This window comes from Cnephaeus nilssonii, assembly GCF_951640355.1.
Source record: "Cnephaeus nilssonii genome assembly, chromosome: 5".
Classification (NCBI taxonomy): Eukaryota; Metazoa; Chordata; class Mammalia; order Chiroptera; family Vespertilionidae; genus Cnephaeus; species Cnephaeus nilssonii.
In genome coordinates this window covers 11,252,161-11,276,442 of record NC_137076.1, presented here as the reverse complement: position 1 = coordinate 11,276,442, position 24,282 = coordinate 11,252,161, and the positions used below count along the sequence as shown (strand labels likewise).

General features: G+C 50.8%; 1 protein-coding gene across 2 annotated transcripts in view; it reads left to right on the top strand.

The window, feature by feature from the left end:
• Nucleotides 1-23,887, top strand: part of DPYSL2 (dihydropyrimidinase like 2) — a gene marked incomplete at its 5' end in the record, with an annotated part of 117,318 nt that extends 93,431 nt beyond the window's left edge. For both annotated transcript variants that reach the window (XM_079770418.1, XM_079770419.1), the window contains 7 exons: nt 2,260-2,380; nt 11,244-11,400; nt 11,720-11,861; nt 14,551-14,721; nt 20,352-20,531; nt 21,324-21,489; nt 23,037-23,887. In XM_079770418.1, coding sequence (XP_079626544.1) covers nt 2,260-2,380; nt 11,244-11,400; nt 11,720-11,861; nt 14,551-14,721; nt 20,352-20,531; nt 21,324-21,489; nt 23,037-23,128 — 1,029 coding nt within the window. In that variant the 3' untranslated portion in view covers nt 23,129-23,887. The remainder of the gene's footprint in view (nt 1-2,259; nt 2,381-11,243; nt 11,401-11,719; nt 11,862-14,550; nt 14,722-20,351; nt 20,532-21,323; nt 21,490-23,036) is intronic.
• Between the last annotated feature and the right edge of the window lie 395 nt (nt 23,888-24,282).

The window sequence follows — 24,282 nt, the reverse complement described above, 5'->3', positions numbered from 1 at the left end:
TCTATAGTGAGGCAAATGATAGTTTTTATTTCTAATTCTAACCCTATTTTCGTAATGTTTTAAAGCAGTAGTATTTAAAGCAGAGCTCGTGTGTGTGAGACAGTTTATGCTGCATGTCAGGCACACACCTATACACACAGAAGGTGAAATGTGGATTCTTTCGTGGTTCTGGGTGCAGCCTGGAGAGTTGTTTAAATGACCTTCTCTCTCCACGAGGTAATCTTGTAGTTTGGCCTCTGCCCTCATTCCAGGCCTGTGCGAGGGTGGGGGAAGTGGGGGTCAGAACCTCTCAGCGGATGAGCGAATCCCGACAGGACCCTGGGACCCGGATTCTCCGAACCAAAGCCAGTCTTCCTGGAAGCCAGTCCTCTTGGGTAGGGCCCCGATAGAACGGGCACTTTTGCTCCATTTACTCCCTAATTAGGATGATTACTCATTCCAGTGCACTCGGGACAGCCCAGTCCCCACCCATTGCTCCCTGCAGTTATGAATAGTGCCTCTGTGCACTTCCAAAGTGTCTGGGTTGGGACAGTGAATTGGGAAGTCACTGGCACCCCTGGGAAGCGATGTGGATTCTAGGGGAGTCCTTTTTACTCTGCAGACTTTAAAAAAAAAATATGCCTTTTTAATGATTTCAGAGAGGAAGGGATAGGGAGAGAGAGATAGAAACAACAATGATGAAAGAGAATCATTGACCGGCTACCTCCTGCACACCCCCCTTTGCCCCTCCTCCCACTAGGGATGGAGCCCGCGGGGACCTGGGCATGTGACCAGGAATCGAACCGTCACCTCCTGGTTCATAGGTCGGCGTTCAGCCACTGAGCCACACCATCTGGGCTACTCTGCAGACTTGTGAGGTGACCACAGAGATGGAGGACGTCTGTCCTGTGTGCTGCCTGGGCCGGAGGCACTCTGGTTGTAACTGGAGCCAAGGAGAAGGAGAGAGCTGATCGGTTAGCTATTCCAGGAATTAAAAACATTTGGACGTTTAATGAGCTTTTTCAAGAGCCATTTGGTTTGCCTTTAGATTTCTAGACATCTCTCTTCACATATTTAATGCCTGAAAGGCCAAATGTGAGTGTTGTCTTAGGTTATTAAGTTAGATTGCCAGTTAATGCAATTACCGAACGTCAGCTCTTGGCCAAGCTCCTGCGGAGACGTGGTTAGCTCGGATGACTCAGTTAGGAGTGCAGTCATTTCTTGTGAAGAGAATCACAGCTCTTTACGGTACAGCCTCGCTTTAACCATGAACATAGGATGAAGCCATTTATTTGTTCAGGAAACATTTCCAAGCACTTGTTGTGTACTGGGCGTTACATTGGGAACTGCCGAGGACGGGCAATGGAGGCTACAAAAAGCCGAGTAACGCCCAGCCCCTTGCCTCACAGAGATAAAGCCACGGCCTTTCCCCAGGTTTGGGAGGGAGTAAAAGGCTTTCTGACATCGTTGTGTCACAGCCCTACTTGCTTTTTCAGTGGTCCTTTCTAAACGCATGGCTGATTCCTCTGGAGAATATAATTTGTTCTAAGTAGTCTTATCTGATCAGGTATTTATAGCAGTCATCACATGGGGTCTTTGAATTTTCATCCATCGAAGCATCCGGTTTAACGCATCACATTATTCATTAGAGCAGCTCTTTCCCTTCTTGTGCTGGAGGTCGTACCAGCCTGTGGCTGGCCTCGGCCCTGTTCCACACACAGAGGGACTGGGGTTTGCACAGATGCTGCCCGCTCCCCCCCCCCCCCCCCCCCAGGGCCCTGTGAGGCCGCATTGTCCCTTCGTCGGTGCTGGCTTCCTCTGTGAGCCTCGTGCAGAAGCCCAGCACAAATGATCACATCAGTGAGGGTCTTGACTCAAGACCTTGCAGCCGGAATGAAGTACTAACATTGGGCGCAGTGTTTCTGTGCGTGGTGGTCCTCAGATGCCAGCAAGCATAAAAACCACCCCGAGCCTCACTGCCAGGGGGTGCTGGTCCTGTGGGTGTGGGCGAGGCCCGAGAATCTGCGCATCTTCCAGGCTGCTGCAGGCTTTGCAGGCCTGCCAACCCCACTCAGAACCCCTCAGAAGGGCCGGGAAGGAATGCCGCTCACTCCAGTCAATATGGGGTGACACTGGGCAGGTCACATCTGGCGTGCCACTCAGGGGACCGTCTTGAGGACACAGTGGTCGCCCAGGCATCGTAGCCTTTTTTGCAGGTCGGAGGGTGACGATGGGCTGGTGGAGTGGGGACGGGTCCCACATTCAGATGCTTTTCTGCAGGTCGAGGCTGAAGCCGTGAACCGTTCGATTACCATCGCCAACCAGACCAACTGCCCCCTGTACATCACCAAAGTGATGAGCAAGAGCGCGGCCGAAGTCATCGCCCAGGCCCGGAAAAAGGGTAGGTGCTGGCGGCTGCCTGGCTGCAGGCCGGTGTGGACGCGAGCAGGGCTCCTTTTCCAGACCCTCGTGCCAAGCGGTCCGCTTTCACCACGTTCCGGCATTAACCTAATTACAGCTGAGCAAGGCAGGAGCTCCAGTTTCTCCCTCCGCTCCACCGCGCGGCCTTCGGTACCTATTTAAAGCCGAGCACCTCACGAGTGGGTGGGCAGGCACACTTCCCCCTGCCTCCCCATCCTCTGGAAAGATCGGATGAATTCGATGCCGTCTAGATAAACTAGGCATGTACACAGGTGACGTCATTTTCCATCTGCAGCAGCAGCACCCTTCCTGGCAACTTTCTATTGCAAAATGCACTTCCCCTTGTGGCTGGTGGTGCTGTCCACTGGGTGAGAGAGCCTGGCGGGTGTGGGGCGGGGGTGTTGCCCTGGACTCCTGGTGCTCAAGTCGCTCCCTGTACCTTATGTTGATATAGTCTGGGCTGAGGCTGGGAGTCCATCGAGAAAGCTATCGGAAACTAATTTACTAAGTGCAGCCTCCAGAGGTTGTTCCGCGGGCACCTTATCCATTATGGATGCAGCCGAGCCTGGCAGTAACCTGCCCTTGGCAGCGGGTTTGGATACTCGCACCACGTGTTCCTGGCTTGGGAGGGTAGCTTCCCACACGGAGCCTGATCGCACCCAGTGGACGCAGGTGGCTCTTGGCCTGATGTGAACATGGCTATCATAAGAGGGTCCTTCCTCTCTCCCTCCTTCTTCCTCCCTCCTTCCCTCCCTCCCTCCCTCCCTCCCTCCCTCCCTCCCTCCCTCCCTTCCTTCCTTCCTTCCTTCCTTCCTTCCTTCCTTCCTTCCTTCCTTCCTTCCTCCCATTATGTTCCAGCCCTTTTGCCTCTCTGGATCTCTCCAATCCCATATTTCTCCATTTCTTTTATTTCTTGCTCTGTTACTCTCTCCATCTCTGTGTCTCCATTTCTCTCTTGATTTCTGCCCTGCTTTCTCCTGGTCTCTGCAGCTCTTCTTGGCCCCTCTTTCTCATTCTCCTCTCCCTTTATCTCTCTCTCTGCGTTCCTCTTTCTCTCTTAATGAGGCGCAGTCCGACCTGGAGGTTTGGTTTCTAGTTCTCTGTGGGATGGGATCTGCATGGATAAGGAGGACTAGGATTTCTTCACTGGGGGGTGACTTGGGGCAAGACCTAGATCAAACTGCTGAGTGGCCACGGAGTCAGCTGGTCCCCAGAGAGGGCGGCTTGCAGAAGGCCCCCTTGGAGCTCTCCTGGGCCTCTGTCCTCAGGCTCCAGATCAGCTGGATGGCACTTTGTCCTCTTCCCGCAGCCTGTCCTCTCCTGGCAGCTGGAAGGGGTTGCCTTTTTGAAATAAAAGTTTCACCTAAAATAACTTCGCCGGCTCAGAATGGGCTGTGAGTTGTTCCTAGGAGATGTTGTAGATGGTGACAGTGAGTGACCCTCCCTCACCAGGGCCCTGCATCACCCAGGCACCCGCTTCTAACACGCCGGCATGTGTGGGAGTCAGCCTCAGCACCCAGCGCGTCACAGCCGCTGCTTCCACGCAGCACGGGCACAGTGGGCACAGTGTCTGAAAAGGGGGAGATGGTGGGCAGCCTATTTCATTTGTTTTAATAACCATACTGTACTCAGATGACAATAAGAAACAGAGAGTTAAACGTTTAATGTAATCCTATATAATAAAGAGCCAATATGCAAAAGGTCGTCACGCCCTCGTGCCCTCGTGCCCTCGCGCCGGGGCTGAAGGACCTGAGGCTGGGTCCGGGGACCGACCTGAGGCCGTGCCCCCTGCCCTGGCGCTGGGCCGGGGGACTTGAGGCTGTGCCCCTCGCCCTATGGGACTTGACAGGGGGGAGGCCGGCCAGGTCTGGGTCTCGCGTGATTTTGGGGTGGGCGCGGGTGGGCGGGGACTTGACTCTGGGTCCCGCGGTTCACCCCAGACCCTGACAGGAGGGAGATTTTCATATACATTTTACTAATATCCTTTCATCTCTGACACTTCTATTATAGAGAGAGGGCAAATAGCAATATTAAAATATTTCCTCTAATTAATTCCCTTTTAATGTGCACAAATTTTGTGCACCAGGCCACTAGTTTTAATTTAATTAAACATTCAATTTATATAATTTAACTACTGAGGCCTTGTTTTTGAATTCAACCTGTGACTTGCACAGGAGGAGGGAAGAGTTGAGCCTCTCACCAGACTTGGGTCTGGACCAGCCCCGGCCCAGAGTATTAGGGTGGAGGGTGAAGAAGGGACCACGTAAGTCTGTTTATTTTACAACCTTCCAGGTGTGAGTCCCAACTGTGCCCGCATCGCGGTTCCCAGGGCGGCTCTCGCGTTCAAACTCTCGCTCACTGTGTAGTCCGTGAAAGCCTTTGCTTCAGAGGGACCGAGCCGCCAGGAACCCTCCAGTGCATCCTGTGCTTGTGAGGAAGAATGGGAATCCTAGCTGGCTTTGCAGGCTCTTAAGACTCTTCTGTCTTGTTGGGACTTTGTAACAACTCTGGGAGGTGGCCGGGCAGGGGTCGTTGTACTTTGTTTTACTTGGCATCCGAGTAAACTGACCCCGCAGCTGGCAAGGGGTGGAATATCTGGCCTCAGGCCATGAATATCCATGTTAATATGGGACTCGATGCTTTGAGATTATTTTAGTATGGGAAATGTCGTGACCATCTTCTTGTCGGTATCTATTGGGGTTCAGTTCCTGAACAAGCCTGGTAAAACTAAAGTCTGATGCCCAGCACAGTCTGGGACAGCATGGGCCGAGAAGAAGAACAACATAAGGCTGTATACGCGTTCGCACTCTGGGATCAACCTCCTGTGCTGACAGATGCCAGGCCCCTGTGCACTCCCATGAGATGCAGGGCAGGGTAGGGGTCATCTCTAGGCCCTACTTTCCCTCGACAAGGAGGGCAGTGAGAGTGACTTATCGCACAGCATGACAGTGATGCTTGGGTGAGAAATGCTGTTCATAAAGATGCATATAACGCGCATACCTGCTACTCATGTGGTTGCTGCGTACAGGGCTGGTCAGAGAAGCAAGGAAAAACACCTGCTGACCTGGGCAAGGGTTTTCTACGAAGGATTCTTTTCTTCAGGTGGGTTCTTCTGGCCCTGGAGGCAAGTGTGAGGCCAACTTTCCGCTGCTCCATTTCTTCATCTATAAATTGGAGAGATTTTTTCATTCATTCAAGAGCTTTTACTATATGTACTTTTGTTATTGTTAATCTTCAGCTGAGGGTATTTTCTCCCCATTGCTTTTTAGAGAGAGTGGAAGGGAGGGGAAGAGACAGAGAGAAACATCGATGTGAGAGAGATACATTGATTGGTTGCCTCCCGCACATGCCCTGACCTGGGCAGGGGATTGAGCCCGCAACCGAGGTACATGCCCTTGACCGGAATCAAACCCAAGACCCTTCCGAGGGCTGATGCTCTAACCACCGAGCAAGACTGGCTAGGGCTACTATTTCCTTTTACTGTGTGATACTTCAGGCCTTTGTGCCGTGGTCGAGAAATGGTCCTAGCCCTCAGCTCCTTCACCAGCAGGGCGGGGACACGGGCAGAAAGTCACAATGGCAGATGGTCAGTGCTACCAAAGAGGTGCAGCTATGTGTGGTCAGAGCACAGAGGAAGGCGCCGCTGTCGACAGACACGCACCGCCTGTCTCAGGCCGCATGGGAGGACTCGCCATGTCTTTGCCGATGGGCGCTACTGGAAAATCCTAACCCTACACCTTCTTCTCTGATTGGTCCCCATGTGCTGGTCCTGAATCTAAAACGAGGAGTTTGGGGAAGCAAAGATATGAGGTAAAACATAAATGAGCTCTATTTTCACATGCCCGCCTGTCCCACCATGACCACGGTGTTCCCCAGAGGCGGGCTTGCACCTGCTCCTCCCTCCTCTGTGCCGTCCAGTGGGCCGGCCAGGACCAGGCCGCCCTGAGCAATTTTTCATCTTCAAAAGCACTCAGACATTGGTCGATTTAATAGGCTCCTAGCATGAAAGAGAAACTGAAATGTGGAAGTGAGTATCGTGCTCCCCAGCTCATTCATCCTATGAGAAACCGAACCCGGGATCTGGACTCCTGGCCAGCCCCCTCTCCACTGAGGGGCCACTCTGGGACTGCTCTGGAGTGGCTCCCTCAGACTGCATTTGGTCCACGTGTGAAAGCCAGTGTGGCTGCGATGCCTCCCGTGTGTGGATGGTAGTGTGCAGGCCGTGAGTGCCCGACCTTAGCCAGCAGACAACCTTCTCCAGCCTCCTCCTTACCCATCCCCACCACCCCGATGCAGAGATGTTCAAAGCATCTGGTGATTGCTGAGGGACGTCAAACTTTGGGAACCCAAACCGAGGCAAGACTTCCTTTGACCTGCGGGTCAGTAGGAATGACTCAGGCGCAATGAGAAAGAAGCATGTGGTCATGGATGGAGCCGGGAGGACCACCCCAACTTGGGGATGAATCCTTAGTGTTATGCTAATCACAGCCTAGCCTTCTTGGACCCAAAGAGTGGCTCTTGATTTGGCTTGTGCATGCCATAAAAATCTGTTAGCCAGGGCTCTTCAGAGAAACAGGAGGGAGAGAGAGAGATCTTAAGGAAGCCCATGCAGTTGTAGGCGTTGGCAGGTCTGAAATGTGCAGGCTGGCCTGGGGGCTTGGAGACGCAGGGAAGACTTGATGTTGCAGCTGGAGCCCCAAGGCTGTCTGGCGGCAAAAATTCCTTCCCTTCCCGGATGATGCCCTCACTTTAGCAGCAGACACAGACCTTGGGAATGCAGTTTGCGTTGTAATGCAGCCACTGCTGGCTGGGAGTCTGTGCAGGTTCCAGCGTCTGAGGCCCGAGGCTGCTGCAGATAAGCCTCTCCTTCAGGGCAGGCAGAACCCCGGGGCCACAGATGCTGCCCTTGGGCTGTGAGCTTGAATCCCTGAGCTCTTCCTTTCTTTCCTCATGTTGTCTAGCACGATTCCTTTGACAAAAATGTTCTAAGGTATCAACCCAAACGTTGCTTCTTGGAATAAGTAGTAAGCGTGTCTGTGGTGGGGATATTTTGCGCATCCCTGTTGCCCTCTTTCCTAATGAAAATAAGTCATTAGTGCCTTTAAAACAAATCAGATTAGAGGGGCGATTCCACAAACCCCGGACTCACTCAGGGAACGTGGATTCTCTTCCTCTGGAACCCTCTGGGTACCAGAATCTGACGGGATTACCCATGGGTAGGCCCGGCTGTTGGCTCCTGGCTTGGACTCAGAGAGAGACAGGCAGACAGAGAGACCCAGTCAGTGTCTCACTGTGCTTTCGTGGTTGTGTGTTGAGATCCATGTACCCAATCTTCCATTGTTTCTACTCTGGGCTTGTCCTGCTCCTTGTCCATGGGGGCGCTGCCACAGCCCAGCCTCCCGTTTACTCTGCATGAATGCTCTCAGGCCCCAGCCCCCTGTGAATCAGCACCACCCGCGGGCCCCGCAGTTCTGGGCTGGCCTGGGGAGCCTGCCAGCTGCTGGCTCAGGGTCCCATCCTTCAGTTCAGACGGTCCCTGGAGAAGGACATCGGAAGGTCTAACCTCCGACAAGAAAGCCTCAGCAGCGTGTTTAGAGGAGTGCGGATCGGCCAATTGAGCCCGTCCCGTGGTTTATTCTGATTAGCGGTGATTGTTTCTGGCACGCAGCTCAGTGGTGTCTGTGGCCTGACTGAGGCTCAGAAGCTCCTGTGCGGCTCGCTCAGGTACAGTGCATCAAAGGGGAGCTCGCCCTGGGGCTGGGAGCAGCCCCCAGCCCCCAGCGGTGACCCACACGCCCCTGGGGTGGGGGTCTCCCACAGGATGGGTTAACTCCTGCCCTGCCCTTAGGGGCTGAAGAAAAGGAATAAACCAAAAGACGGCAGCACCTTAGGATCCCTTGGGATCTGAACAGGAAGGACAAAGCAGAAATGAACCTCAAGCTGCCTTTCTCCGTCTCCAAGTGCCCCCGTCTGGGCGTGGCCCCGGCCCAGGAGTCCTGGCTCAGCCTGGGCCTCAGGCAGGGCTGCTCAGCAGTGGCCTTGGAGCTCTGACCCGCGTCTGGGTTTTCCAGAGGTGGAAGGCTGAGTTCATTCTTTCGTGGTGAGTGCATGTCCTGTGCACCAGCCCCGCGCCACCAGCAGTTGCACGTCACAGACTGAGATGAGGGCCGCAGTCAAGGGCACGAACGTGAGGGGGAGTCAGGATGCGTTCAGGAGCCAACCCCTCCTTCTCTCAGGTTTCCACAGCAGGACTGCAGGGCAGATTCAGGCCGAGGATGAGCAGGAGCAAGTTACTCATCAGGGAACTTCATGGTGGTCCAGGACTTTTTTCTCCAAGTGGTTCTGCTCTCTGGAACTTTTTCATGTCACCAATCCCGGACACTTTAGGGTTAAGAGTCCTTTGTTTTCCCGATGCCTGTGCCAGCCTCAGCCTTGCGCTATGGCAATAGCCAGCAGGGCTCCAGGCCTGGCTGCCCGGCGCCGGGAGCGGAAGAGCCCGAGCGGAGGTCCCAAGAACCTCGCCGCTGGGTCCTGCTCAGCCGTTTGCATCTCATAAATGGACTTGGTGGCAGCCAGGGCCTTCGCGGTGTGCGGAGTTTTTCTACTTTGGAATGAGCCGGAGCTGTTTACATCCAGCTGGCTCCTCAGAGGCTTTGAGAAGGTCCGGAACCCAGGAGACCTGCCAGGGGATTCTGAGCATTGGCTCCGGGGGCTTCCTTCTGGGTGTGGAGCCCTCCCTCCTGCTGCAGGATTGTTACCGATTTCCCCTAGAGAGCTGCCCGCCCGCGGTGGCCTCTGACACTGCTGGCTGAACAGGGACTCCTTTATGAAATTCCTGAGGCTGGAGGGGACAGCTGGGAGGAGCCAGCTCAGAGTGGCCCTGCAGCGGAGAGGGCCTGTGGTTTAATTATCAGGAGATAAGGCCTTGGAAAGGCTGTGGAGAGGAAAGGAGACACATTCCTGACTGAGAAGTGTTTGGCCCTGAGGACCCTGTGTTTGGGGAATGAAGAAGGGCTGGAAGGACCACTGTGGGGGTGGGGTAGCCCTGTGGTAGGAGGAGGGGAGGAGAGGGGATTCCTGGAGGTGGTAAGGCTGGCCTGGCATCACATTTCAGCTCCGGTGCCTTTCGTTAGTAAAAGATCACCTTAACACACACTTATCGAGTGCCTCCTATGTGCAGGCAGAGTCGTGTTCTTTAGGGTATCTCCATCTAGTGGAGAATCCAAAAATTCAAAATGGGGTGGTTATTGAGTATTGGAGTGGAGAACGGGGTTGCGTTTTGGATGATGTGAATGGGGAGGTCGGCTTCGTTAGGCCGCCGGACGGTGGCGTGCAGCAGATGTGACAGTGAGGAGTTCGTTTTTGTCCTGGAAGGCCAATGCTCCTCGGGAGGACTTCCTGAAGGGAGTGGCCTGGGAAGACGGTCTTAGGGAGATCACCCCGGGAGTTCGTGGAGAATGGATGGAGAGCTGGGGAAGGAGGTTAGGAAAGCAAAAGTAAATCTAAACTCTGACCGGGAGGCTCTACTGGAATGAGCTGGGGGGGAAAATGAGCTAAGGCAGTGGCGGCAAACTGCGGCTCGCGAGCCACATGCGGCTCTTGGGCCCCTTTGAGTGTGGCTCTTCCACAAAATACCACGGCCTGGGCGAGCCTATTTTGAAGAAGTGGCGTTAGAAGAAGTTTAAGTTGAAAAAATTTGGCTCTCAAAAGAAATTTCAATCGTTGTCCTGTGGATATTTGGCTCTGTTGACTAATGAGTTTGCCGACCGCTGAGCGAAGGGATGGGACACACAGTGGAGGCAAGGGTGGGTTTCAGCCATTGAAGTTGGCATTCGATGATGTAAATGATTCCCACCTGTCTGGCTTGCACATGAATGGGCAGAGAAGGACATGATTTGGGCATCAGGGAACTGACAGTCTTTCTGGTGTATTCATTAAGCTAGACCAGGCTTCTGGAAGCTCAGAGATCGCAGTATGTACTGCAAAGGCCTTTGTTTCTCTTACAAAGCCAGCTGTGACTCGGGGTGCGGCCGGCAGTTCCCTTGAGGTGGCGACTCAGGGAGCCACTCCGTCTCTTGGGCAGATCTGTGTTTGCTCTCAAATGCTTCAGCCCCTTGGTAGAACATCTAACCCCCTCTCTCAGCTCATTAGCCAGAACTAGACACCGTGAGGGGGCTGGGAAGTGTTGGGAGAGTAGGGGGAGTATTTGGTGAGCAGGAAGGTTAAGTTTGAGATGCCATGGATCACCCAAAAGTATGAGTCTAGACCAGTGATGGCGAACCTATGACACGCGTGTCAGCACTGACACGCATAGCCATTTCTGATGACACGCGGCCGTTGAGGCGGCCGCATGCTGAGGATGAAACATTTGCTGCTCCTGAGGATGAAACATTTGCGAAATAATGTTTTTTCCTCAAAGTGACACACTACCCGAGTTATGCTCAGTTTTTTGGCGAAGTTTGACACACCAAGCTCAAAAGGTTGCCCATCACTAGTCTAGACAGCACTTGGGACGGGATGCTTGAATGCATTCTGAGAGTGTTAATGATTTGGGAATGAGCAGCGTAGGAGGTGGAACGTTTGGGATCACCCATGGAGTGTGTTGAGTTAGAAGAGCAAGGTCCTAAGGTGAACTCTGAGGAAACACACGTGGAGTTGGTGACTTAGGTGGGTAAGGTATTTGGCCTCAGGTATCCGTGTCCTCACCTGCGAGATGCGGCTGGCACCTTCTCTGAAGGGATGGTGAGAATCCCTGACATGCTGCTGGGCAGGTGGCTCCTCCCAACAAGGCTGGTTTCCTTTCTCCCTCATTGCCTGGTACTCAGCTTTGCTCTCTTTGTCAGGAACCGTGGTGTACGGCGAGCCCGTCACCGCCAGCCTGGGAACCGATGGCTCCCACTACTGGAGCAAGAACTGGGCCAAGGCGGCTGCTTTTGTCACCTCCCCACCCCTGAGCCCTGACCCGACCACTCCGGACTTTCTGAACTCCTTGCTGTCCTGGTGAGTCTTGGCGACTTGTTCACACTTCCCATTCTCAGTCTTTGCTCAGACCAGCCTCACCTGGTGGCTTACAACATGGTGGGCAGAAGCAGGCTTGCAGACAGACCCGTGTTCTCCAAACTCCGTTGGCTAAACGGGAACAGGGGGTTGCCACTTTGACACCATCCTGGGGAGGGGAATTTAGAATGAAAACGTGGGCCCACCGACAAGGATGAATGCGATATCCAAATGACTCCACTGTGGTGTGATGACACCCTAAGATGACTTACAAATAGGTGCCAAAGATTAGTTAGAAGCTAGTCACCTGTTTCCCTTCCAGTGGAGATCTCCAGGTCACTGGCAGTGCCCACTGCACTTTCAACACTGCCCAGAAGGCGGTCGGAAAGGACAACTTCACCCTGATCCCCGAAGGCACCAATGGCACTGAGGAGCGGATGTCCGTCGTCTGGGATAAGGCTGTGGTAAGGAGCAGTGGTCTCCCTCCCGGGCTGGCCCCAGCTTTCCCCGGCCTCCTCTTCGGAGGGCCATGGGTCTCATGTCAGCCTTGCAATGGCAGTTGAGAAAATTCTAGAAGCTGGTATTTGTATGACAATACTTCTTAGGTTTGGGAATCCAAGATTTCTCCTTATATAGATCATTTCTAAATATTTCATATATATATTTTTATTATTATCCTCTGTGATCAGTGGAGACTAAAAAAACAATACCCCACAGTCTTTAAAATGTGACTCTTTTGTGATTAGCCAGGAAAAAAAGTTTCCTCAGAGAGCTGGTGACGTTCTCGGTTAACCTTCTATTCTTGGAAATGGACTCCATCTCCTTAAAAGTGTTTTTTAGGGCTCTGTGGGCTCAGCATCTCTACCCACGACAACCACAGGCTTGTGGCGGGCCTGCTTTGAGCATTCTCTGACCTTGAAGGGTCTTGGGACTTTTGCATTTTCAGTGCTTTAAAACAGCACAGGTTTTGTTTCCTAATGAATTTTTTAAATGATGCAAACAATATATCCCTGTTCCAGAAAGAATGGAAGTGAATAAAAACTACTCATGACACCACCATCTTTCAGATTTAATGACAATTGATATGTTGGCCAAATGTCTTTCCATTTTTTGTCAGTGCAAGAGTGCACATGTGTGTATATGATATGTGTGTGTGTGTGAGTGTGTAAACACCACAGCCTGTTTTATTAAGACAATACATCATGAAAAGGTCTCCACATTCTGAAATATACCTGAAAAACTTGTTTTTATTCTTTATGTTCTTTGAACGTTTATGTTGTTTCTGATTTTTTAATGCAGGAAGAGTTGTGTATTTCTGTTTTGACAGTAGTTTGGTGGTAACTGTATAAGTGGTCTTGAAAAGTGATTTTTAATTGCATGTTTATAAGTTGAGAAATTGGATATGCACTTTGAGTGGAAATAATTTTCTGCTGTGACTGAGAAGTTACACCTGCAGTGAAATTTTATTTTTCTCAAACAGTATCCAAAGAATTGAGCTATGAAAGCCTCAGAGCACTTTTTAAAAAAATATATGTTTTTTATTGAAATTTTTAGAGAGAAAGGAAGGGAGAGGGATAAGAGAGATAGAAGCACCCATGAGAGAGAAATATCGATCGGCTGCCTCCTGCATGCCCCCTACTGGGGATTGAGCCTACAACCTGGGCATGTACCTTGACTGGGAATTAAACCAGTGACCTCTTGGTTGTGGGTCAATGCTCAACCGCTGAGCCACACTGGCTGGGCTGTCATGCACTTTTATGTCTTACCATCACCAAGCAATATTTTCCTTATTGGTGATACATGCAAACAGTGAAATCGAGTTGTACAGTTGCATCTGGGTATGTTATTGAATTGTACCTTAACAAAATAACCACCTCCCCCCGACGGAAGAAATGGCAACCTCTCGGGCCTGTCAGGCCGTCCACTGGACTGATCCAGTGCTCAGCTTCCCACAGGGAACCTGGTTTTGTTACTGGGATGAATATCGCTGGACATATCTTTTATTATACTTCTAGAAATTTCTAGAAAGGGTATTGCTGGGTCAAAGGATGTGTATATTTTTTGGGCTTTTGCTATATATATTGCCAAAGTTACTTCCAGGAAGATTGCATCCATTTGTATGCCGCCAGCATTATGTGACATCCCCCAGTCTCTTCCACCTGGTCCTCATTGGTATCATCAAAACCCCCAAAATGTGGCTGATTTGATGGGTGAATTTTGTCTTTCATTCAATCCCTCAGTTACTAATTGGAGTGAATATGTTTTCATATGCTTATGGACCATTGCTATTTTTCTCTTAATACCAGCTCATTGCCTTTGCCCAGTTTTCTACTAGCTTTAGGGTAGTTTTCTAGGCAGGCACGTCCTCAAATTCTGCTTTTGAAAAGACATAGAGCACACGTGGTAGAGATGAGAAAGTGCAGGAAGGACGTGAGGAAATGTCATTGGCTACAGAAACCAGACGTGGGCTGAGACCTCTAGATTGGCTAGACCAGAAGCCTAGGTCTGCGCTGTATCTTTGAAGAGGACAGCCACTCCAGTCTACTCATGTTTCCTCAAGAGGCGTTGTAGCCCTGTCAACTTTTTCTTTTTAAACTTTTCATTTTGAAATAATTATATTCCGAGGAAGTTGCAAAGAGAAGACAGAGGGCCTGAGTACCCTCCTCCCGTTTCCCCCCATAGCTGCGTCTCACATAATTAGAGTAAGATATCGAAGCCCAGAGATTAACGATGGTGCGAGTGTGTGTATGTGTGTGTGTGTGTGTGTGTGTGTGTGTGTGTGTGTGTGTTTGTCATTTTGTCCTGTGGAGATTCATGTAACCATCACTGCAAACAAGGTACAGATGTCTCCTGTCACCACAAAGAGCCCCTTCACGCTGCCCCTGTATAATCACACTCATCCCTACCCCCTGTCACGCCTATTCTGTTCTCCATCACTGTAACTTTGTTATTGCGAGAATGTTTATACAAATGAAATCATACTATATGTGACCTTTTGAGATTGGTTGTTTCACTCAGCATAATGCCCTTAACATCCAAGTTGTCGTATGTATCAAAAGTGTGTTCACTTTTATTGCTGAGGCGCAGTCCACCCTTCAACCTCTTGACCTGCTTTTGGTGTGTGTGTGTTTGTGTGTGTGTTCTACTCTGCAGGTCACTGGGAAGATGGATGAGAACCAGTTTGTGGCCGTGACCAGCACCAACGCAGCCAAAGTCTTCAACCTTTACCCCCGGAAAGGCCGCATTGCTGTGGGCTCCGATGCTGACCTGGTCATCTGGGACCCCGACAGCGTTAAAACCATCTCTGCCAAGACCCACAACAGCGTAAGGCCTGTTCATTGCGCGCTCCCAATCCAAACAGATCACAGTCACAGAGACAGAGGCGTGGAGAGTGCCAGGATTGAGGGAGAGAACTCACTGTGAGAGGAAAGAACTTCCCCTGGGATATATTATAATTTGCATTTTGTTGATAAAAAAATTTCTTTTTCTTTAGTGAGGTCAAAAAGACTGACTGTAAGTTACTCTTATCATTCTGGAGTACCACAGCCTCTCTTATAGATAGAGTCTCTACTTACAGACCTTCAGAGCCTCTAGTCGTGCAGGACATTGGGAGCTTCTAGGAGTCAGACACCATTCCATTTTTATAGTTTGGTGCAGCACCTCCCATGGCAGCCCGTGGTGCAGGGGACCCAAATAAACACTCCTGAGGTGCCCACTGGGCATGTCTATTCTTTTAAGCCATTGTTTGCTCACGTCAGTGTTGCCCTATAGAAACATAAATGACAAAGGCTCCTATTGTCTCAAGGGACTAATTGACTTTGACTTCTTTCCAAATAGAAGAAATACTCCCTGCAGCCATTCTGATATGATTTTAGGACCTGGAGCTTTGGGTGTCACTTTTTTAATTTTTAAAATTCATTTATTAATGAGAGAAAGAGAGAGAGAGAGAGAGAGAGAGAGAGAGATTGAGAGATTTTTTATGCATTCATTTGTTGATTCTTGTATGTGCCCTGACCGGGGATTGAATCTGCAATCTTGGCGTATTGGGACAACACTCTAACCACAATTGTCCAGCTACCCGGCCAAGGCCCTGGAGTATCTCTTGTCTCTTAGTCCAGACTGCAGAATTTGGGGATGCCCTGTCTTGTTAATGGGACCTTGGGCAAGTAACTCATGTCACGTCTCAAGCTCCTCAGTTGAGAGTGTGGGATTTAGATGAGGTCTCTGAATGTCCTGTGAGTCAGTGAGGTCAGGGCCTTAGGCAGAGGTGTTAGATACCACTGGCTCTTCATAGAAAAAGTCACGTGTGTCTGTGTATGTATAGATATATCGATGTGTCTGTATAGATATAATATTGAAAGAATATGGGCAAAGGGAGCTTTGGAAAAGAAATGGACACAGGACAGAAGTGTTTTGTCAGAAACTCATGAATCTGGAAGTGAATCAAAGTTCTGAATTGAAAGCTGGCTCAATAGGGAATCTGATTCTAGAGTGCCACCCCCGCTAGCCTGGGCCAGCAGGTACTGACTCCTTTCCCAGGTGCCACCACAGCTCAGGGGCGGGCTTCTGGCATTTCTCCAGAGGTATGTACAGCCCTTTGCTGTGCCCCAGTCCTCTCCCACTTGAGCAGAGGGGTTTGAGGTGTGGGGCTCACCTCTAGCCTCTACTGGCACCTGTGGGTGCTGGGATGGTGGGTGCCTTCCAGGAAGGCTGCTCCGCCCTTGGTATTTATTTATAGTTGACTTTCGTCCTCCCTTCTCACTGGCTGGCTTAGCTTTGCAGCATAGCCTTACGGCCACACCGACTTGTAACCTAATCACAACCTCTTGGGGTCCAGGGTGGCTTCTTTACAGGTAGCGGATCCTGCCCAGTGAACCCCCGTATTCCAATGCAGCTAACATCATATTCCTTCCCAGTTACTCTTTCATATGGCCTTTCCAATAAAGGGATGGTATTATTATCCCAATTGGGAAGATAAATAAACGGAGGCTCAGAGAGCTTAAGTCTAATGTTACATAGCTATTTTGCGGTAGAGCCAGAATTAGAACCCAAAATTGTCCAGCGCGCTTCCCTGCCACACTGCGTATGCAGCCTCCGGGTCGGGGTTCAGTGGAGAAGATGCTTCCCCTCCCTGCCGCCCTTCCCCAGAGGTGCTTCCTGTGAAGGCGGGGCTGGACTCATTATGTAAACTGCAGATGACCTCGCTGGGAGCTTGCATTTGGCGCCCTTAACCTGGGTGAAGGAGCGATGATGCGAGAAGACAGGTTCTCCCTCCAGGCCTTCCACCCGAACCTTTCGAGGGCGACAGCACTGCCCTGCCTTTACCGCCAGGCAGCCTCATCTGGGACATGCTGACTTCCAAAAGTGCCTCTTTTTCACCCTCACTTGTTTTAAAGAGCCCACACTACGCATGCCCATGCAGCAGTCATCATTTGGGAGAATACAGACAGGAGGCTGCCCCATGTAACAGTGTTTCCTGCCACAGTGCTGATTAGCTTTAATTTGGAGCATTTAGATAACTATTATTGACAGCCTGGTGCTAAGCCTCTGCTTGGATCTCCCAGGCATCCAGCCAGATGAGTAATTTAGGGGCCCATGTGGATGTAGGTTAAAAACATCTACACTGGGGCCCAAGCTGGTTTGGCTCAGTGGATAGAGCATCTGCCTGTGGACTGAAGGGTCCCAGGTTCGATTCCGGTCAAGGACACATGCCCGGGTTGAGGGCCCGATCCCCAGTAGGGGATGTGCAGGAGGCAGCCGTTCAATGATTCTCTCATCATTGATGTTTCTCTCTCCCTCTCCCTTCCTCCCTGAAATCAATAAAAATACATCAAAAACAACAAAAAACGCACACATCTACACTGGGGAGTGATCAAGCTGGACCGCCTCGTGGTTTGACAGAGGGTGGGCTCTGAACACCCTGTGATCTGACCACTGACTTGTTGATTTCAAGTCACTTAGAGTCGTGGGGCTGGTTCCTCCATCGTTTTGGAATGGGAGATGGCCCAAAGCTTTTTTAGGGGGTTATGCTCAGTTCTTCACATGCAGTTACACTCAATACATGTGTCTTCTGATGTCTTTGACACTAAAGGGCCTGCACTCTTGTTGGGACAGTGCAATGAGAAACCAGGCAGTGAATGAGTGAATGTGTCCTACATGCCTGCTTTGTGTCAAGTAGCATGCGAGTTGCTCTTGTTTTTCTATGTCTCGTGATCCTAGCACCATTCCTGCGAAGCGGGCCTTTTGCAGATGAGGAAGCTGTGGCTCGGAGGAGAGTAAGGGACTTGTCCAAAGTCACACAGGCGGCAAATCGCGGCCCGGGATGTGAACCCAAGGCAGATGGCACCGGGTCCAAGGTTGTCTCCATTCCTCCAGTAGGCGCAGGGGAGTCTGTGAGATTATAGACCGTTGGCTGTGGAGGAACATGACAGAGATGGAGGTTGAGCCAGCCCTTAAAGGATGACCCCCTTCCCAAGGTCATTTCAGAGCTGACAGAATTCTCTCAGGGGTCTGCACACACAGGATGCTTTTTGTGTTGCAATCGTCACCAAGCCTTGGAGAGCGGCAGGGCTGAAGTGAGCTGCCCGTAGTCACACAGCTTCTGCATCTCACCACATCTGAATGCCATCGGTGCTCAGATGTTCCCTTAGTTTATGTACCACCATCGGGGCACGTCACAGTCAAGGCGAGGCAGACCCTATCAAAATACACTGTGCCACTGAGGACCAGCTGGTGCTCAGCGTAGGGTACGAGTGAATGAGTGAACGTGCATGAGTACTGGCCTCAATTTGCCGCTTGCATGACTTTGGACAAGTCCCTTACTCTCCTCTGAGCCACAGCTTCCTCGTCTACAAAAGGCCCACTTCGCAGGAATGGTGCTAGGATCACGAGACATAGAAAAACAAGAGCAGCTCGCATGCTACTTGACACAAAGCAGGCATGTAGAACACATTCACTCATTCACTCAGTGAGAGGGGAATCTGCCACGCAGGATGTGAGGGCAAATGTCTGCGAGCCTTGACTTTGGCTTTGGGTATAGAGAGGGCAAAATGCCTCCTCGGAGAATATGACCCGAAAGCCGGTACTCATGCAAGTTAGAGGTCTGAGTTCCTGCTGCCTGTAGGGTCCAGAGGAACCTGAAGCTGGGAATTTAATATCCAATGGATTCCGTGTGGTTATCCTCTAGGCCAGAGGGAGAAGCAAGCCCAGGTCCCCCTGGAAGCCCTCGGTTCAGTCTCCACTGCCAGCAACGGACTGTGCAGGTCCACCTGCTGTAGGACACATTCTGACTTCAGGGAAGAGCGTCTTAGAATCGATGAAAGACTTGGGGACACACTTGGTCCCTCCTCCCAGGTTCTCTCTGCCTCGTTCCTTCCGTTGTTTCCACATGAGTCCTCGGAGCCTCAGAGCAGTACTGACTCTCCCTCGTTGCTGTTCTCAGCACTGCTGCATTTTTTTTAAAAAATGTTTTTATTGATTTCAGAGAGGAAGGGAGAGGGAGAGGGAGAGAGAGCGAAACATCACTGATGGGAGAAACTCATCGACCAGCTGCCTCCCACATGCCCCCTACTAGGGATTGAGCCAGCAACCTGGGCATGTGCCCTGACTGGGAATTGAACTGTGACCTCCTGGTTCATGAGTCAATGCTCAACCACTGAGCCACACTGGCCTGGCCAGCACCACTGCATTTTGACACCGAATGTGAGCTAAGGAGCCAGCCGGGGCTTCTCCATGCTTAGCAGAGGTGCTGACCTGCAGCGGGACAGCTCATTCCCAGGCGAACTCCTTCAGTGCTGATAACCTGGTCTGAATTCTCCCAGAAGCCCAAGCGGCTTTGTATGGTTGGAGCTGCCTATTTATGCGCCACTCCTGGGCTCAGCGCAGGCGTTGGTGCCTGTGCCAGGGCAGGCAGGAAGGAGCAGGAGGCCTCCGGGAGTCGGGATGGCCCTGGGTGAGCCGAAGCTGCGGGATGAGACTGACAGTGGAGTTTTTGTGGGAAGCACAGTGCCCGTGATTTCTGTTGCCTTGCTTCCAGCATGTTTTCCAAGAGGGCACACAGATATGCCAGGGGAGTCTGTGAGAATATACACTGAGTGGCCAGATTATTATAATCTCTGAACGCATAATAATCTGGCCACTCAGTGTATATCCTATATAATTAAAGGCTAATATGCAAATTGTCCCCCTGGCCAGGCTGGCTGGATCCCACCCATGCATGAATTCATGCACTGGGCCTCTAAAACACACACACACACACACACACACACACACACACACACACACACACTGAGTGGCCAGATTATTATGCGTTCAGAGATCATAATAATCTGGCCACTCAGTGTAGACCATTAGCTGTGGAGGAACATGACAGAGATGGAGCTTGAGTCAGCCCTTAAAGGATGACACCCTTCCCAAGGTCATCCTGAAAAGCCTGAAACCCAGTGCTAGCTGCATGTTGGGGAAATGAACTAAACCTCAAACATGTTATGAAGGCAAGCCCCTTAAATTACCCCCGTCCTTTCATTTAGGGACTGCAGCTTAACCACATGGCTGACAGCATGGAGAACCAGGCTCGGCCGCGGGAAACCCTAGCCCAGGATGGCCACTCCAAGGTTAAATTTAGAACTCAGTCACGGAGGGCCTGTGCTTCCAACCTGATTGGAGCTTCAGTTAGTGAGAACAACGTCGCGGCTAATGCGTGGAATCCTTCTCTTAACGTTTTGTAGCATTTACAAGTCCTCATGCTTTTCCGGTGGGAAGAGATGATTCCACGTTCTAGGCAGAGAGATTAAGACGTGGAGATTAACGCCTGCTGGTGTGGTCCGTGGGGCAGGGACTCCCGCTCTGGGTCTTCCTTTTGTCCATGTGATGTGGGGCAGTGGGTGCTGCCCGCCTGGTGAAATCTAGCCAGGGTGGCAGGGGGTATGTCAGTGTCCTGTGCCCTCTTCCTGCAGGCTCTCGAGTACAACATCTTTGAAGGCATGGAGTGCCGTGGCTCTCCGCTGGTGGTCATCAGCCAGGGGAAGATCGTCCTGGAAGACGGCACCCTCCATGTCACCGAGGGCTCTGGGCGCTACATCCCCCGAAAGCCCTTCCCTGATTTTGTTTACAAGCGTATCAAGGCGAGGAGCAGGGTGAGTAGCTCGGAGCATATGGTTGTTTTTCAATGTCATAAACCCTTCTAAGCACGTTGAGTCAGAATATCTAGATGAGTACGAAGGATTCAGAGGAAAAGGCAGCTTTTTTTAAATTCCTGGAGTTGAGAATACCAGCGGAGGAGTCAGGCGTGTCCACAGCCAGCCAGATGAAGTGAGACTGACATGTGCTGTGAGGGGGTTCAGGGGCAGGACCTCTGCTGTGGAGTCAGGGGGGAAAGTGTCATGGCGAGAGGGCGTTCTGAGTTGGGTCTTGGAGGTGAAGTGGGAGGTTGGCAAGTCAAAGAAGGGAGATGCGGGACCATGTAGAGGGAATGTTATGAGCACGGAAAACGTATGGTGTATTCAGGGCATGGAGAGTCGTCTACAGCACTGGGCAGGGAGGTGTCAGGCTGGGCCAATGGAGTTGGAAGGGTATGAAAGGGAGAGTGAGGTTGGAAGGAAAGTTTGGGGCCCGATTTGACCATCAAAACAGATCCTTTTCACGATATGTTTGGAATTCCTAGAGGTTTAAGTGGAAGTGCCTTGGGGAAAATGGTAAGAAATGTTAATTTTTATAGAGTAACCAGTTACGCGTGACCCACCTAGGAGGATCGCTGGCCTGGAGTCCCATGCTGACATCTGTCCCTGCCCTGCCCTCCCTAAGGAGAGCCCCCCATCTCTAAATCTCACCGGCCTCTGTTCTAGCCTCTCTTCTTCCCCATCGGAGGGTGGCCAGGGAGGCATCCTCCCTCCGAATGTGGCCTGAACCGAGGGGCCTGTGTTTTGCAGCTGGCGGAGCTGAGAGGGGTTCCCCGTGGCCTGTACGATGGGCCTGTGTGCGAGGTGTCGGTGACACCCAAGACAGTCACTCCAGCCTCGTCGGCTAAGACGTCTCCGGCAAAGCAGCAGGCCCCACCTGTCCGGAACCTGCACCAGTCTGGATTCAGCTTGTCTGGTATGGTTATGGTTTGGGGAGGGCCCAATTCTGCAGCGGGCTGGTGAGTCTGGAATAATTTTTGTAGAAGGAGAAGAGGCAGAAAGGAGCGGTATTCCCATTTTTCCCAAAGTGGGACATACTGCTATCACCAGAGATGTCATTCACAGCCAGTGGGTCTCAGAGTCCTGACATCCGTTTGTATCACATATAATGGCATGATGCATACACTGTGTGCAATACCCCGTATGTTAACAGGACATTTTTTTCTCTCTGTATTATGGCCATTCTAGAAAAGGATGTGGTAGTATTTCAGAATTTCTCTTCTCCCCTAATATGCAGTACAATTGACCCTTGAACAATGGGATTGAACTGTGCAGGTCCACGTATATGTGGATTTTTTCCAATAAATACAGTTGCCCCTTCACATCTGTGGATTCAACCAGATGTGGATCAGAAACAATATTTTTGCATTCCCAGATTCCCAGATACAAATCTAAAATAGTGTTTTTGGTCTATGTTTGGTTGAATTTACAGAGGCAAAGAGCCCATTGTAATTAAGTTTTGAGGGAGTCAAAATTATACACCGAGTTTTGACTGCGCAGGTGGTTGGCGCTCCTGTCCCCTGCGTTGTTCAAGGGTCAACTGTATATTGTGTAGCTCAGCTTATGGAGTGTCAGCAGCTTAACTTCGTAGTCCAGATGCTTGCTAGCTGTGCCTCAGTCTCCTCATCTATAGAATGGGTATAATAGTAGTAGCTACCTTATGGAGTTGTTGTGAGGATTAGATGAGTTAATGTGCGTGCAAAGAGCTCAGAATAGAGCCATTTGAGAATTGTTAGCTATTTGTTTGAATAAAATATGTGATATCAGGGACGATGAGAGGAAGGGGTCAAGATGTTAGAGCTTCCGCACTCGAAATTTCCTTCCAGTCCTTCATTGGGCTTATACCTAGAACCCCTCCACTTTTCTAGCCCTCTGAACCACAAATATGTATCCAGATTTCTATGGTGTGTTAAACAGTTAATTAGATTTTTTTTGTGTGTCAGATATACTGGTTTTTAGAACATTGCCATATATGCCATATACAGATTACCCATTTTAGAAAGATTTAATAATAACGAACCTTAGTTTTGTCATAAATTAAAATGGGCATAATGGTGGTGTGCTATCTTATGTCACCAGGCCATTAATGTAAGGAACCATCATTCCCTTGCTTTTGATTAGACGGTGAGATGGGTAGTGTTAGGGGAACATACCGCCAGAGGGTGGTGCCTTCGGAAAAGCTGCACCCAAACTGACTACAGAATAGGGGCAGGACGTAAGAGGCAGGAGAAAGCCTGGAAGGGAGTGTTATTTTATATATAGCTTTACTTTTTCAAGTGGTGGATCCAACTGGCTTCTGCCGGTACTGCTTTATACCGTCGGCGTCTTTGGCCACCTTAAGCCCATCACTTCTTTGTAGTTTAAACTTCCAGGGAGTTTTGAGGGGACAAAGAATGGGTCCGGCCCTTCGAGCAGGAACTCCTGTAACTCTGCTTTTGACCCTCACCCCTCTTTCCTCTCCAGGTGCTCAGATTGACGACAACATCCCCCGCCGCACCACCCAGCGCATCGTGGCGCCCCCGGGTGGCCGTGCCAACATCACCAGCCTGGGCTAGAGTTCCAGGGCCCATTCTGCTGGGGGATAGGGGTTGGGGGATGGGACACCTGAGGACATTCTGAGACTTCCTTCCTTCCTTCCTTCCTTTTTTTTTTTTTTTTTTTTTTTTAAGAGCCTGTGATAGTTACTGTGGGGCAGCCAGTTCACGGGGCTCCCTCTTGGGCCTCACACTCCGTCCCTCACCCGGAGTCACTGACTTTGCTCACCCACTTCTCTACACATCTGCAAACATCACACCACGTCTACCCACCGGCCCCGCACATGGGACTGCATCCAACACTCAGATATGCGAAACAGAGCAAATCACCGTGAGGGTGTTTCTCATCTCCAGCCTCTGTTGTATTTATCCTCTTCCTTTGCATTGGGAGGGAAGATAAAGTGAATTGCCCAGAGCTGCCTTTTTCTTTTTAAATTAAAAAAAAAAAATGTTTTCGTTATGGGGCTGGGAAGGGGTGGGTGGGGGAGGGGGGAGATTTTTTTTAATACTAAATTAGAAAGCCTAATTCAATACTAATACAAGGGGTTTGAACTGGACATCCTAATGATGCAATTACGTAACCATCAAGCTGATTCAGGTGGTTGGCACACTCGGCGTGTCCCTCCTGAGAGGTTCCAGAATGTCCACATCACCATTCCGTAGTCTTCTGGGCTGACTGCTTTTAGGGCAGGTTTTCTTTTTGGCTTAGATTTTGCTGCAGATTAAATATTTTCCTTGGTTCACCTCTCCTCTCTCCTCTCTCTCTCTCTCTCTCTACCTCCCTCCCTCTCTACCTCCCTCTCTCTCTCTCTCTCTCTCTCTCTCCCCCCTCCCTCTCTACCTCCCACTCTCTCTCTCTCTCTCCCTCCCTCTCTCTCTCTCTAGCTTTTTAATTCGTTTCATGTCTATCTCTTTCTTTGCCGCCCTTGTCTCTGAGACACTGTTTCTCTCCTTCCCCACTGCCTTCTCAAATGACCAGGTCTACCATCCTACTGTGGTCATAAGAACCTGCCTGGGAGGATGTGAGCTTTGTCATCACAACCATAGTCATCTGCTGTCCTTGTCCCTGTGAGACTGGTGCTACCCACCCATCACCATGAGGATATGCCTGTGAGTCAGACACTTCCCAGATGCAGGGAGGGCCGAGGTACCCACCCACACTGTCACGCCTGGGT